At 29.8% G+C, this 18,050-nt stretch overlaps 1 protein-coding gene across 1 annotated transcript; it reads right to left on the reverse strand.

Annotated features, from left to right (window-relative positions):
* Window positions 4,889-8,676, reverse strand: LOC109335469 (monocopper oxidase-like protein SKU5). Its single transcript, XM_019571603.1, has 9 exons — window positions 8,530-8,676; window positions 8,313-8,422; window positions 7,489-7,759; window positions 7,021-7,141; window positions 6,571-6,931; window positions 5,977-6,345; window positions 5,366-5,622; window positions 5,048-5,129; window positions 4,889-4,946 (listed from the first exon to the last, which is right to left on the reverse strand). Exons 1-9 carry the CDS (start codon window positions 8,674-8,676, stop codon window positions 4,889-4,891), a joined length of 1,776 nt encoding a protein of 591 aa, XP_019427148.1.

Consider the following 18,050-nt stretch of genomic DNA (forward strand, 5'->3'; position numbering starts at 1 on the left):
ATCATGATGTTCTTCCAATGAGTCTAAGCTTGCCTGTCCTGCATAGTTACTGATATTTCTTGCATTTGTTTGATAGTTGGGTGGAAATCCATGCTTTTTGTAGCATGTATCAGCAGTATGCCCAGTTCTCTGACAGAATGTGCAAGTCTTTTGTCCCCTTCCTCTTCCAAATGTTCCAGTAGGTCTGTTGCCAATTATTCATCTCCCTTATAGCATTTTGCCAACATTCATGTTTAATGGCTTCTGCATAGTGATGAGGGGTTTGGCTGATGGATATAGCAAGAGAAAAGTTCTTATGTCTTTGAGATAGATGGTTATATGTAAGAGCTTTGTTGATGGGGTATTTTATATGAGGTGTCTGAATGTTAGGTCCATGAACCATGCTGCAGTGATAGTCTCTCAGGTAATTAGGTGTTCTTTTGATCCTCTGTGAGTGTCTATTGGCATGGTTAGAATCAGGAATATCAGGAATAAGCTCAGGATCAGGTTGAGTGTGAAGGATTGGCATAGGTGAGGTATCATGTTCTGGTATAGGACATGATGGTGTGTTTGCTTCACTAATAGGAAGGATGAGAGTGGGTATATCATTTATATCAGTGTTCCTTGTATTGTTGAGGAAAGGAAAAATGTGTTCAAAGAATGACACATTTCTAGAAAGAAAGACTTCATTTGTTTTGACATCTAAGAGTATGTATCCTTTAATGCCATGCTTAAATCCTAGAAACACACATCTTCTTGACCTAGGATCCAGTTTTCTCCTATGTGAGACTAAAGTTGAAGCATAACACAAGGAGCCAAAAACTTTCAGGTTTTCAATATCAGGCAAGGTGTGATAGAGTTCCTCATAGGGTGACTTATTACATAAGTAAGTAGAGGGCTGCCTATTAATCAAGTCTATAGCATGTGACACAGCATAATTCCAAAAACAGTGAGGCAAACCAGATTGAAAAATAAGGGATCTAGTGACACTTAGTATGTGTTGGTGCTTTCTTTCAACCACACTATTTTGTTGTGGTGTTTCAACACAAGTGGTTTGATGTTGTATTCCTTTTGATAGATAGAAATCACGCATAATAAATTCCTTGCCATTATCACTTCTAATGTCTTTAATTCTCAAATTAAATTGAGTATCAGCATAAGAGATGAATTGTTTAACAAGTTGACTTGAGTCAGATTTTTGTTTCATGAAAAAGGCCCAAGTAAATCTGGTTTTGTCATCAACGATGGTAAGAAAATATCTATGTCCAAAGGTGGAAATAGTGGGCATAGGACCCCATATATAAATATGAATCAATTCAAATGCAGTGATAGATTTTGTAATGCTAGCAGAATATGGCAATTTTCTTTGTTTAGCTAGGTAACATATTTCACAAGGGTCAATATTTTTACGGCATTTTATGAAAGGAAATGTAGCATGCATAGTGTTTATTTTATCATGAGACAAGTGGCCTAGCCTAGAATGCCACAAATTACAATCAGTATAGCTAATGTGAGCATTAACATGGTGAGGTTTAGCATAGTTTTTGGTAGAATCAGTTAGCACATATAGTCCTCCTTCTAGCTTAGCTGCACCAATCATCTTCAAGGAGTGAATGTCCTGAATTTTACAATGATTGGTGGTAAATATTAGAGTGCAGGCTAGATAGGTGGTAAGTTTAGATATAGAGATCAAATTGAAGTTAAAAATAGGAACATACAAGACATTGGTGAGGTATAGATCATTTGAGAAAACAACAGTTCTTGAATAATTGGCAATTACTTGATTGCCATTGGGCAAGGTAATCAACAGAGGTTTAATCCTCTTGAAGTTTTGGTATAAGGACAAGGAGTGACAGACATGGTCTGTTGCTCCTGTGTCAAGAATCCATGTAAAAGATGTGGTTTGTGAGTTACCTGAAATGTGTTGTTCTGTGGCAATGATGGAATTAGATGCTGGTTGATTCGTGCTATATTTTGCTTGGCTCATGGATTCTTGTATCAAATTCTTTAGAACATTGTGCTGAGCTGGTGTGAAGGCTAGTATTGGATCAGATTTTTCTTCTTTAAAGCTCAGATCTACAAGATCGTGATGTTCTTCCAATGAGTCTAAGCTTGCATGTCCTGCATAGTTACTGACATTTCTTGCATTTGTTTGATAGTTGGGTGTAAACCCATGCTTTTTGTAGCATGTATCAGTAGTATGCCCAGTTCTCAGGCAGAATGTGCAAGTCTTTTGTCCCCTTCCTCTTCCAAATGTTCCAGTAGGTCTGTTGCCAATTATTCATCTCCCTTTTCCTCTTCCTTTTTGTTTTGTTTCATTGTAGTTGCTCGAGAAACTCCCAGAAAATTTCAGGTCTTCAAGTTGCATTTGTCTCTCCTGTTGAACCAAAGTTGAAAACACTTTGTTGATTGGAGGAAGAGGGTCATGAAGCATGATTTGTGATCTAACGGATGTGAATTGTTCATTCAAGCCTCTCAAGAAGCATATTACATAGTCATTCTCCCTATAATTTTGAATGGTAGGGATAGTACAAGCACATTTGTATTCACACAGGCAGGGAGGAATAGGCCTATAGTTGTCTAGCTGTTGCCAAAGGCCCTTCATTTGATTGAAAAAGGCTGCAATAGACAAGTTACCTTGCTTGATGGAATGAATTTCCCCAATAAGCTCAGAGATTCTGAACATATCTCCCTGGTGGTATCTTTGATGAAGATCTACCCAAATTTCTTGTGTCGTTTCCAACCACAACACACTCTGGATAATTGAAGGTTGAATGGAGTGATTAAGCCAAGACACTACTAGATTGTTGCATCTCTTCCAAGCTGTGAACATTTGATCGTGGGGAGGTGGTTTAGTTAGTGTTCCATTGACAAATTCTAGCTTGTTTTTGGTTTCTAAAGCCATTGTCATGGCTCTTGACCAAGAGTGATAGTTTTCTCCGTTCAAGAGAGATGATACTAGAGATGAGCCAGTGTTTTCATTTGGGTGCATGTAGTAGGGATTTGTTGGGTCAAGAATGGGATTTGTTGGATTTGCCATTACTGTGCATAAGAGGTTATGAGGACAGAATCAATGTTGAAACAGAGAAAGAAAAGAGAAGATGAGAAACTTGAGTAGTAGGGATGATTTAGAAGGAAATGGCGCAGCAGAGTCACCCTTACAAGTGTGCTCTGATACCATGTAAAATATGGTAAACCATTGATACAAGAAGAAGATGAAGAATGAAGAAGATGATGGTTATAAACCAAGAAAGAACAATCTCTTAAAGGAAACTTTATTCAATCACTACTCAATGAGAAAATGTGAATTCCTCTTACAACTTGATTAATTGAACTATTAAGCCATAGATCGTACTTATACTACAAAGAGGAAACAAGAAGAAAGAAAAGAAACTAGCTAAAACAGAAAAGTTTCCAGAAAAGGAAACTGAACCAATAACTGAATAAATAGAATTATGAAAAGTTTCTAAAAAGGGAAAGAAACAGTTTTTGACTAATCTAAAGGAAGGATTTCATCTTGGGCTTTTGGGCTTGGTCTTTGCTTGTGATTAATATCATCAATTTTAACAGTTGGGAACATCTATATGTATGTGGGGCTAACTCTCCCAACAAATATTTTTTTATCTATAAGACTTGAACTTGAGACCTTGCTAAAATCAAGCATGTACCACTTGTACTCTAAGTGTTATTATGGAAGCAGCTTGCTGAGATTTTTTAGCAGTTGTTCATGATTTTTTTTTTTTTTTTGCATATTGTCTTGTTATGAATAAGTGTTTTAAATTAGGGTTTGTGGTGGTGATTAAGGTTACGGTTGTGATTGTGGTCTTTTCAATATGAATTATTTTGTAATAAAAAATATTTTTGAATTTGTTGTTGTCCATATAGTCACATCATTATTGTGATTCAGTATCATAGTACAATATTGTGGTCATACCACGTGATGCAATCCTCAATTTGTATCACTGGTATCAATATAAAATGATATTTTTTACTAATTTCTTTCGGTCTAAGTCAGATCCAGATGTGGCTACCATGTTAGAAACTCACATTAAGATTCATTTTCTGTATAATTAATCAGCCTTTAGTAATGTTGGAAGCATTAAGGAGAGAATCATCAAACAATTATAAAAAAGATAGCCATTGTGTAATTGTGATTTCATTAATTGGAAGTATTGTGACATATAGTTCTTATAACTTTAAACAGTTGCAGCAACAAAAGCTTATAGCAAAAATACTAATTACAGTGGTAGTAATCACTCTAGTGAGAGTGGAAAGTCAGAAAGAGAATTAACTAATTAAGCAATAAAAGAAAATGGAATCATCATGATTTAATTATGTAAATAAAAGTGTTACATGGAAATGAAAAGGGGCCACATGAAACATTTAAGTTATGAAAATGTTAGACCTTGCATGTTGTTGTTGACCTTAAAATATATGTGCATCATTCTCCACCCTTATGTAGATTAAGCAAGAATCACCAAGTGTGCAAATCATAACTTGTGTATATTGAACATTTAACTAGAAACCTGATAAAAGTAGTGAATAAACTGCCAATAACTTTCATTCTTGATGTAATTCACATGTTCAAAACATAAGGAAAAAAAGGGTATGGTGCATAGGTTTCATTGGGGACTACATATGTGTCCCAAAAAAATGCATCACTCCATGTAACATTCGCTTATGATTAGTTAAAAAAATATATTTAAGTTAAAATTTAGTAATTAAATATTTTTCTGACCAATCACAAATGGTGGCACATGGAATGACACACTTTTGGGATAGAAGATATCATCTCTTTCATTGTTGATGTAACAACTTACAATAAATAAATAAATAAAATACAGTGGAAAATTTGTATCTTTGTCCTTGTCTGTATATTTTCAATCTCCTTAGCAAAGGGTGCACACTCTCAATGGAGACGAATATAGAGGAAAGATATGGCAGTGGTCATCATAGCAATAAGAAACCTGTTAATAATATTACAAAGGAAAAATAGAAAAAATAAGCCATATTAACTCATAATCTTTTTTTCACATAAATAATCTCACAACTGAAAATAAGTTAATACCTTGTGTTATGTATAGTGTATGCATTGGATGATGATAGGGACAATAAGGGAGAAGGGGGTGGAGTTGAAGGTTGATAATTGCCTGTGAACATTGTAAAGCATCAATCTCATAATCCATGTTTTAATCATCATTCAAGAAATTTGAAATTAAGAAGAAAAAATCTAAAATGTTTTGAGTAGGTATAATATCTACAACTTTGTGTTTTTGACATCTATTGTCCACAAAGTATACTTTGCTGTTATAAGATTAATGTTGTCTGAAAAGGTTGTCTAACTTCTATGTCAAAAAAATAGAGAAACAAATACAAGAAAGTTTACCACATATAAGGATATTTTGTGGTGGTGGCCTCTCTTTGGCAGGGTTAGGATCAGGGTCATAGACCCTTACATAGAGCTCTTCACCTAAATACCAGCTTTTCAAGTTCTGTGATCTCAAGTTCCAAATTCCAGGGTTATCAGGGAACACATACACTGCACTCCACCCTCCAGGGTACACTTGCACGGTAGAGCGAGCTACCGGGTTATAAAGGTTATATGTGAACCGTAATTCTGGTCTCCATTCTCCTCCCCCCAATCTAAAAAGAAACATTAGTAACACAAGTTTGTTATCTATCAACTAGAAAATTTCACATGCACAAAATATGTTGATTTTGATAATTTAGAAGTGCTATTGTACATGAATAGAGAATGACAATGGAGAAAAGAACCATTGATAGTTGAGTTCTCATACTATAAACTAGAGTTTATTAACCCTATAGTCTCATTATTTTCAGAACTCAACAACACATTTACTATGTCTTTTATAATGTAAACATGTATATATTGACAATAACTCCTATGTTTACATGTATAGAGTATAACCATGAGCCTATTTTATATTTGAAGTTAAGCATAGCATATATTGGACTAAATTCCTAGGTTGCACTTACCCAACGACAAAGAAGCTATATCCATCCAAATGCCAAGCATCAATGGTGTCTAAATTGTTCTTAAACACAATCTCCAACCACCCTTTATGCAATGCACTTGCAACAAAAACTCCATGCACGGCATTATCATTCGAAGAGTTCTTCGAATAAACATCAAGCTCATATGCTCCAGATCCATTGACATAGTAGTCAGCTAGCTTAAGTGGTGTATCTGGTGTCAAGTAAGAGACATTGTTTACTGTGTAGCGAGATTGATGATCGATCATGGCCGTTGATGCCTGTAGAATGAAAGTTTGAGATACTATCGCAGCTGCTACATTGAAAGTTCCTTGAGGATTAGGCCTTGCAGCTCCAGTGGTCAGGTTCCACCTTCAATTAAGATAAACCCTCAATGTAAATGTTTGTATATGTTCTGAATATAAGCACAAAATAAGATATAAGTTTTCACAAATGCTCAAAAACTTAATAGAGGTCTTGCTATTGTGAACATTGTACTATGTTAACTATTGTTAACATAGTAGAAACAAACAAAAACAGGAAATTAGAGAGGCACTTTTTGAGCATTCAGAGCATCATTTTGTGACATGTAATTACCTAATAGAGTTTGCTTGGTTGATTGAAAATTGAAGATCAAATGGATCTGGACCACATGGGAGAGATCCATTAGCCTGGGTTGTAGAATTATCATAATGAAGCACAGCAATGCCAACAAAACTCTTGTTATTTGTGGCATTACTCATCTTAGGAGAGGCCACTATGTAGAAATCAGCAGCAATTTGGTTTGCTGTGACAAGAACTGAGTAAGATTGGCCAACATGAACATCAAGAGACTCCAATAGTATCTGATTAACATAAGATCCTTCAGTTTCAACTAAAACCATTTGATGATTTTGAATCTCGAAATTGAAGCTCCGAGCCGTCCCTACGTTTGATATCCTAAGCAAATATGTTTTACCTGTAACACATTATCATAAAGGATTTAGTTATATTAATACACTGACAACATAAATAAGGGTCACTACAATTCTATTGTTCACTTCATACCTTGTGTAACATTGATGGTCTCATATGTTTTTGACAAAGGATTCATATATGGTCCTTTACCATTTATTAGCATCCATTGGGGGGAAACAACATCTGGTGTATCCAAAATGGACCTAATATTCTAGTTGAAATCATATAAGAGATAGTCAGAATAAGAAATCTAAGAATAAATACAAAAATAAATAACCAATCTAATAAACTGAAGATCAGAAAATGGAGCAGCATTCTAGGATACTTATCAAGCAGTATTATCAATATCCATAAAAACAGAATCAATGGTCATATAACAAGGGAAATATTTGCATAATCGAGCGCTTTCAAGCTTAGTGCATTAGGTTAATTACTTCATCAATCAATAGATACCTGGTATAGCATGAGTTTACCACAATTAACAATTTCATGAATCATGATGCATTTGGTTTATAGAAGTATTTATAATGACAAGAATGCAGTCAACTACATACTTACTTTATAGCTACTTTGATACCAGTCACCAATTAAAAGATCAAACTCTGCTTCAGGTTTTGGAAAAGGAACACTTATCACGGGGCGATTATTGACTCGAATCGGACCGAACCCTCCACCAGCTTTAAGGAAATTGATGGAAGGGAAGTAAAAGAATGTGCCAATTTGGTCTTTAGTTTGGAAAACGTAAGTCCAGTTCCTGCCAGGTTGGATAGGGCAGTTTGTCCCAGACACTCCATCTTGCCAAGAATTTAGCCTTTGTTGTATTCCATTCCTACATCAGAACAAGAATTCTATATATTTAGTCCATAACCTCATTCTTAAAACTAATGCTACACCATAATCATTAACATATACCAATTTAGAAGTTGCATTTAGCATTGGCTTTCTTATGCCTCTTCAAATAGCATAACCACTAGGCCAGCATCATTGACTTAAATTTTGATAAACAACTTGGTTAAGCATTCATCCAATAAGCTACTTTTTTGTACTACCAAGGGTATCTCCTCACCTTTCTAGGTAAGGAACTAATCCCTTTTGGGGTTCGTGGTTGTTGCCCATCGCAACAAGTATCCCTCCCAGGAATCAAACCACCTTGGGGGTCCAGTGGGGCCTTACACCACTAGACCAACGCCTTATAAAATAGCTAATATGAAAATTATAAGCTTTTTCATAAGGCCAAATAAGCTCTTCCAAATGCCTTATCTCAAGGAGAAAGTTACAAGGCTTTATCTGGCTTGAATTGGAGCTTAGAAATACAGAAAAAATAACAACTTGACATTCACAAAAGTCCTAGAGATTATTAAGAAAGATGGAAGCAGATATACCATGTAAATAGCAAGGGTTCATCCAAATCATTGTAAACATTGACATGAACATTATCATTTGTTGTTGCATTTATAAGAGGTCCTGGGAACATGCCATTGATTGTTATAACCTGCCAAACATATCAAAAAGTAACATTAAACTGCACTGCATTATGCATGACTCAAGCAAATAAAATAAAATAAAATATTGAAGAGATAAAATGGTACAATATCTTACTGGTTGATCAGCATTAACTGGTTTAACATTGAAGTCTAATGAAACGTGCCAATCAAGGAATATATCAGAACTAGTGACTATTGTGACAAAAAGTGTTAGCAACACAATTGCACATGTAACAAGTTCTAGTGAAAAATTTGAAGCCATTGAAACTAAGCTTATGTTCTGGCTATAGTATTAAGGAGTTTAAATAGCTTTGAATATCTCAATTAATAAATTTTAAGGGAGAAAAAAACAAGAGGTTCGGTTATGTTCAAGTAATACAAAGCCGGCTCAAGTTCAGGACTATTGAAAATTCTCTTGTCTATTGAAAATTCACTTACTTTGGTAATGCTTAAATTTGGATTCATATGTACGGATGAAAAATCATTCAACAATTTACTTAGATTATATAATAATTATAAGTTATTCAATTCATCCATATTTATAATTATTTCATTGATTAAAAATTATCTATGAATCCATTTTAATGAATATATTCATTGATATTTACTTGATGTAATGAATAGATTCAAATTCATTAATTACTAAAATTATTCGTTGAGTTATATTTATTAATTTTAATGAATAGATTTGGATGAATTTATTTTTTAGATTTAAATATATTGTAAATAATTTTATCAGGCTGCATATAAATTTTAATCTCTAATCTTGTTTCTTGGTTATCATCACAAATAAGATAGATTATGAAGATAAAAAAAAAGTTACCTTTCTGCATTAAAAATCTTAAAAAGTGGATAGTTATCAGCTCATTGAAAAACTAATTTTAAAATGATAAATAATTTTGTAGATAATAATTATCATCTCATTTTTATTTGTCAATATCAATTATCAATAGTAAATACACAATGAGTAAAAATATAGAAAAAAGAAACTAGGTTATTGATATAAATATTGAAGGCTCCAGTTTCACTGTCTATGTAAATATTAAGTCAATATTTTTGAGAAGGTAATATTTATATATTTGATAATATAAAATTTATATACAGTCAGTATATTATCTATCATTTATTTATATTATTTTTATTTAAGAAATAATGATAATTATAAATAAATTGTGAATAATACAGTGTATATGTATTTTTCTCTATTTTTATTATATTTAGGGATAGAAACTACGGGAGAGATAAAAACAAATGTATATGATTTCAAATATGATTTCAAAATTTTGTTCTACAGATAAGGGATTTGAAACCTAAATGCAACATGGAAATTAATCTCATTATGTACCAAGTTTCTTTGAGGACACTAAACATAAAATTGAAATTCAATCTACCATACGTTAATCATTATTATTTTTCCTTATGTTTGGAAAAAGGGGATCGTTTTTTTCTTAATAATTTTGTATTAATCATGAACAAGTGAGACCAAAATTCAAAATAAGACTATATAATGGATATTGAACACTCATATAGATACGGAAATGATATACCCAACAAACAATTATTCAAAATTAGGGGACTCCTCTCTTAAGGTTTGCCAAGTTTTTTTCTAATTGAAAAATATGTAAAAAAAGTAACTAAACAAATACAAAGATGGAGGTTCGTGAGACCTAATTCCACAATAGCTAGTGGGAATTTACAATACCAAATAATTATTTGTTTTAAATGTATTTTCACCAATTCCAATGAAACACATTATCTCTCTATCTAAACATATGGGAAATTCATATCTATCCATATATATATATATATTTCTATATTATAGATAAAGACAAAACGTGATATAACTATCATCATGAGTTAATTTTCATTTCTTGTTTTACCTTTAACCTTATTTAATTTTCTAAAACAAACCATATAATTATAGGTAACTAATACCAACCGGACAAAAAATATAGTATTGAACACAAAAAAATCATTCTAATTATCTAAAATAAAATATATAAAAATTGAATACTTAATATCATACAATCTGAATAGACACAAAGTATCTATTAACAAACTAATGATAATAATATTTATTTTAGACAGGTAAAAGAAAATATTACATATTCAAGCATGAAAGGGAGTAATTAGTGATTTAAATAGAGGATGATATGCCCTAATTAGTGATAATATGATAATAATAATATTAATAATACTTATTTTATATAAATAAAAGAAAATATTACATATTTAATAAGGCTCATAACTTTTGGTGAGTGATTGATTTCCTGAAGCACAATTTAAGGAGATTTTTTTGTACATCAAAAATAAATAAATAAACAAAAACTAAAGGATAATTCTGCGTTAAATATATAATTTAAGGGGATATTTATATATCATATATATGGAAAAAAAATTTGGGAGTAGAGACTAGAGAGAAAACTCTGTTTGATAATTTGGCCCAAAAAAAAATTAGAAAAATATAAATATTATATAATCATCCAAATTAAATGAAATTTTATTAGACCACAATGGTGTAACCTTTTTTTCATTCTTAAATGGGTCTCACTGATTATTTTATATTTATTTATTAGAGTATCTACAATGGTGTAACTTTATTTCTTTTTTATCTGGACCCCACAAATATATTTATGTTTATATTTCTTTCTCTTGTAACAATTTTTTTTCCATTTTTTAATGTTGACTTACAACGTTAAGAACGTTACTTGTTTAGTTTACCCTTGCGAAATAAGAACACAAGCGACTTATCTTCGGTGGTGAACTTGAACTTGAACATGCTTATTTTGCTAAGAAGGATTTTTTTTATTACCATCTTATGTGCTCTCTCTTATCTTATGGTTGATAATAAAGAATAAAAAAATATGTTTTATTTTAAAATGATATATTTAAGGAACCAAGATTTATGTGGATTTCCCAATAAAATTTAGGGTGAGGCTTTTAACATTCTAATTTGTCTACTTACTCTATTTTGTGACCAATTAGACTTGATTTTTATATCTTGGAAAATTGCATTCCCTTGATGCAAGTATATGGATAGACGAATTGAAGTACTAATGGTCCAACATAAACTTATCCTCTTTATCTCTTAGAGTCAATCCATAGATGAAATTATTATGGACTAATCTCATTATTATACTTACACTCACTTTATGTTTGTTAATCAATATTCTTATTTTATGGTATTAAGTATTTAATTTTTACATATTTCATTTTAAAAAATTTATTAGGTGTACTTTATATTATAATTTTTTTATTTATTATAATGTTTAATTTGGGGTTAGATATGTGATTATTATGTTGGTGGTGGTTACCTAAAATTAAAAAAAACCTCTATCTAGGAATGACAATAAGGTGGATCACGATCAAGTTGTACTCACTTAAACTCGAACCCTAAATTTAGAACCCAAATTATGCGAGATTGAAAACAATGTTATTATCTTTGAACATGTGAGAAACCCGGACACGAAACATATATATATAACGTCTAATTTTAAATATATCAATCGAGTTCACGGGTAGGGTATCAATTGTATCAAATCCAAACCCAAAAATTGAACTATGGTAAAACTCAAACTCAATCATATTAGATTTTTCTTGTTAAATTTGGTTTAAATTTGGACGAGTACTAACATGTTCGTTTTTCGTTTTCTTCCTTATAATTATCCAAACAAAACGGGGAAATTCAAATATCAATAAATCCTAAAATGTGCTATTATAACTTCCCTAAATGCAAGTCAAAGATTATTTGAAAAATTAAGTGTAAGTAAAATTATCATTTATTAAATTCTACTCTTTTTTCGTACTCTGATCCCCTTATTTAATAAGATAACAAATTACAATAAAAAAGTACATATAAATGGGATTAACTTTTAAACTTTTTTGTTGTTTGTGATTTAACCATAAAGAAGGTTATAAATAAAATAAGTAAAAAATTATGTGAAAATAAGTGTAAGTAAAGTTATCATTTATTGAACTCTACTCTTTTTTAGTAGTTTGATCCCTTATTTAATAAAATAAAAAATTACAATATAAAGTACACATAAATAATATTAAATTTTAAACTTTTGTTGTTTGTGATGTAACCTTAAAGAAGGTTGTAAAAAAATAAGTGAAATATTATTTGAAAAATAAGTGTAGGATGCATTTTTTGTTTGTTAATTAATTGACTTTAAGCTTATAGACTTGATAAAAACTATTCACAAACATCAAGCATATAAGCTTAAACCCAATAGTTAACCAAAAATGCACCCTACTCCATTGAATTGTCACACAAACACAACACATGTTTGTTGGTGTGGTGGATGAATTATAGTGTGATATCACAACCTCTCTTCTATCTTCTTCCTCAATTCTTTTGGTGAACACCGAAAATCATTAATTCTATCCACAACAAGCATCTTGGTTATCTTTCATCAACATTTGTTTTTTTTTTTTTGCATTATTCTCTTTGTCTTATTATTATTTTTTTCAAATTTAAGTAGGTCAAATTGTTTAAGCACCAAACTATCATAATCCCAATCATCAAAATTTTAGCTCACCTGCTAAAAATGATTTGTCTTTATCATATTGTATTTAATTTATAAATCATAAATAAATAGGTAAGCCCAAATGACTTAAATTAAAGTTCTTACTAATTAAAGTGAGCCTAGTGAACCAATCGGCCCAACTCACTTTGTGAGCAACCCACAATGGAGCCCATTTTGAAAACTTGACACTTAGAGAGTTCATATTATACTTATTTAGGCCTTGTTAGAATCTTGTAAGGCTCACTCTCATTTACTTATTTTATTAAAATCCTAGTAGATAATATTGTGGTTCTTAGTACCCATTCTTCAAACAAATCCTCAAACAAAGACATTAGTACAGTGATATAAAGTTTTATTGGATCTTTAGGATGATAAAAAAGTTAAAGATTTGATTCTTATGAGTGACATTTATTGGGAGGGACAAACACATACCATAAAGAAAATGTTCATTACTCAAAGGTAGGAGGATACACTTGATAGTACTAAACAATAAATCTTCCCAACACTTAACCACTATCATGCATTTTGAATCATCAATTTATGTCATTGACAAATAGAGAAACAAGTTAAAGAGAATCAAATTGGAACAAACATTGGATATAAATCTGGTTTAATTTTGAGCAGAACTCTTAACTTGTAACTTATGCAAAAAGAAAAGTATACTTCAATCTTTTTTACTTGTTACCATCACAAAAATTGCTCATAGAAGTTTATTATTTCTTAACCAAGTTACATTGGTTCTCAAATCACTCTTCCGTTCCATTACTTGGATCTCTAAAGTTGTCAAAAATCCTATAGTTCACAAACAATACTTAAAATTATTAGAACAAAGAAAAGAGAAGCATCATTTATAAACAACATTAACTAGACAAAAATTTCACGTAATAATCTCCAAGAGTCAACACAATTAGTAGAACTGTGAGATATTAAGTTTAAATGTTTGAGTCTATACGCCGATAACTATACAATTTGTCCTTCTGCCTATGTCAAAATTTTGGGATATAAAAAGTTTATAAATTTAAAGCCTTGATTTTTTTCGCGACAAACCTTTAATATATTAAAACTAAGACTGGCCCTGCATCTAACCTTAACAAGTGAGGATGAGGATCTGTTGTCCTCAAGTATGTCCCGAAGTCTATTTCTAACTAATCATAATGAAACAAAAATTGATAAAGTCATGAATATTTAATTTTTTTAACTGACATAACATAATATAATTGGTTTGTGACAGATTTTGGGACATACTTTACAACAGAATATCATTGTCCAACAAGTGAAGCTTGGAACTCACGTTTGAATTAACAATAGTTTGACATAATAATTGGTCAATTAGTTCTGATAATTTACCATTTATATGCTAATCAGAGCGAATAATTAAAACATGCTTTGCATACAAAGTTTCTTGACTTATAGCATAAGATACTTTTCACGCAGTTTAATTAGGGATGACAATGACTCTGGTTAGAGCTTTCTCGTTTCTAAACCCGTTATATTTACGGATACCCACGTAAGTTGAATGTTTTCATTGTTATTAAACATGTTTTTAATTTTAATTAAATATTTATATAATTTATAATAATTAATATATAAAAATAATTATTACATGAAGAATATGATATTTAAATGATAAATTTGTTATCATAGTCAAATACCTGTAATTTATTATAAAATAATAATAAAATATATGATATATAATCTTAAAATAATATAAAAATTTAACAAAAAATTAAATTTATAAATTTGTCATATCTAAGGAATAAGTAAATTTCTCCTAAAAGCTATTATTGGGGGTAGTGACCGATGATGTAAAGAGTAGGTGGGGATAGCAGCCCCTACAAATTTTCAAAAAAGTTATTAAAACATTCTTCTTTTACATTTTTACCTAAATAACACATTTTATTTCATAAAGTGTGTTGTTTCATTTACTATGATTGCCTAGAAAAATCCTTAATTATTAAAAATTTAAATTATAAAATGCATTTTCAATCAATTATAGCAAGTGACATATACTAACACATTTTTAAAACAAGAGATGTACTCTATTTACCTATATCCAAACGACGTCTATGTTTATATATTTATTGGAGCTCACATATTTCTTTAATTTGTAAATTATAGTGTAACTTGTATGATTATTCTAAAAATTATACATAATGGACCAAGTTGTCTTACATGTATAGATGTTATTGTTGCTTATAAAAATATGATTTCTTTGAGTTCTGAAAGATTTTACACTTAACGAAAGAGATTATATATGTATTAATAATATATTTCCTAATGATATTTATAAGTCATTTAATATTGGTAATATATGTATTTTTTATTCAAAAATTCAGTCATATGAATTTCAATATGCAAGAGAAGATTAGTTTGAGATATCATTTTCAACATTTTATTCTTGGTGTCATCACTTATTCATGTCTAAAAAACTCTCAACATATGTTGTTAGTCATATTTTGTTTTATCAAGTTATTCGTCTTTATCTTAAGTTCTTAACTATTGTGGTGCAACCAATACATAAATATCATTTCCAACAATAAAGACAACCCAACAAAGTTACATAATAAGATACGAGATGAATTTCTTACAGACAACATAGTGATTTATATTGAAAAATAAGTAGCTGACATTTTTATCTCTAATCTAAATATCCAATCATATATGCTTCTTTATGATTTTTTGTTACACAATTAATTTTAGTTATAAACGGATTAAAAATATTATTACTCCTCTAAAATTCAGATCAAGGCCTATCACTAATTGCGGGTACCGGTTATGAATATTTTTACGAATACATATATATATATATATAAAGTTTTTTTGTCATCCTTAATTCAATTTATAACAAGAAAAGTGAAAAAATAATAATAAATAGATTGAATTTGGAGGGGAAAATCAAAATGTGGAAAAAAAAGCTATACAAACGTACACTGATAAGCCTATGTATGGCCACACATCTATGTTGTACTCTATGTTTTTAGGCATTATATCAACCAATCAAGTTGCTACAATTTCGGCATCATGATCACTTTGGCATGGTTGAGTGGATTTTTCTATACTACCAAATATATTCTTTTACATTTTAGATATGAAACTAACTCCTTTCGAAGTATATGATTGTCTCTCTCGATAAATATTACTCTCGAGAATCGAACTTTTAAACTTTTAATTTTTATAAGATATGGCAAGATCTTACACCACTAACATCATTTACTTTCGTGATGTGTGATTTATTAGATAATATTTAGATTTATAGATAATTATCCTGTCTATTACTTATTTAGTTTTATTTTATTTGAATTTATTTATAACTTATTTTTATCTATGTTAGTTATTATTTTGAAATTATTATCTTACCATTTTCTATTTATATAATAAATTGTTTGAGACTAATTGAATTAAAATTTTAAGATACTAAAGTTCTATCATTAATCTTATCAATTTTCAGATTAGATTTCTAACCAAACACGTCCCATTAACACTATTGAGTTTAAAATTTATATAGTGACACTGAAAAATTTTATTCATTAATTTGTATTACTTTTATATGAGAGTGAGTAATTTTTAACAAATCAAATAATTTACCAATTGTATAAAAAACTTTTACACTATTAATATATATATATATATATATATATATTAAATTCAATCCATTTACTATTGTACATTGGAATAAAGCCACTCACAAGAAAACATAAGCCCGCGTTATGTTTGGGGAAAAAGAAATATAAGAGCAAGTTGTTTCGGAATTTTTTAAAAATATTCTCCAAAATAAAATTTAGCAGAAATATTGACGTTTCCAAATTTCAGTTTTTTTTTCTTCATTAAACGTTTTCAATAAGGCCCTTCAAATAAACATATAAGTGTTTTGCTAATCAGGGCTGCGTCAAAAAATTAAAAGTAGAATTTTCATATTGAAAATCACTACCTTTTATTACTACACTGTTTTCTAATATATATTATTCTGCTTTTGATTCTTTCACTTCACCATTTATTATCAAAATACTTTAAATACTAAAGCCTCATTCTGTAAGACATAGTATCATCGAATACAAATCCTTTATCCTCTATATCTCTTGGATCAATCAGATTTATTTAAATAATATAAAAATGTTTATTTAACTTTTTATAATTTTTATTTTATTAATGTTACTTTCTCATTAAACCGATATAAGAATTGAGACCGGTCATATCTATCTAGTCACATTCAAACACCCAAAAGGAAACAATTTATATCTCATGAAAAAGGGAATGGTTAAAAAATGTAATACACATGACAAGTATCAAATAGAAAATTAGATTCCTCTAATATATATTTAGCTTTACTTGCAATCTTGCATCAATTTTGACAATTGAATAAGAGGAATAGTTGAAATTATTATACTTAATTAATTACTAAACACTAGAATTTGGTTTATATTCATGCAGATGCATTAGACTAACATGCAAACTGCACCTTAAAGAAGGCTTACACTAAATATAAATTTAATTCTTAGCATTAAATTAAGAGTTTAAAATATGTGTACACTCAGTGTAAAGTTTTTTATACTGTCAGTCCATTATTCACCATTAATTTGTATTGCTTTTATTTGAGGGTGAATGATAATTAATAAATCAATGATAAATGATTTATTGACAGTGTAAAAAACATTTAAACTCTCAGTATATATATATATATATTAAATCTTTAAATTAATACAATTGAAATAATTAATGAGACATGGATATACGTTGTCTCAAATGATGTCTGAAATTATATACTGGACCAAAGAAAATGTCATAACAATTAAAAAAATTAAATATTCATTATTTTTTATTTTTGCTTCAATATTACTAGTCTGTGATAGGGATGACAAAACAACTCGACCCGTAGATAACCGTAGAAATACTACAATAAATACTCGCAATAATAACTTATGGGCGGAAACAAGTTTTATGATACCCACTCCGTAGGTACACACAAATTTAGAAATTAAGTTTTTAATTAAATTATATATATATATATATATATATTATAGTTTATTATTATTATTTTATGATTATATATCATATATTTTATTGTTATTTCATAATAAATTACACATATTTGAATATGATCATAAATTTA

Source organism: Lupinus angustifolius, chromosome LG20, assembly GCF_001865875.1.
Source record: "Lupinus angustifolius cultivar Tanjil chromosome LG20, LupAngTanjil_v1.0, whole genome shotgun sequence".
Lineage (NCBI taxonomy): Eukaryota > Viridiplantae > Streptophyta > Magnoliopsida > Fabales > Fabaceae > Lupinus > Lupinus angustifolius.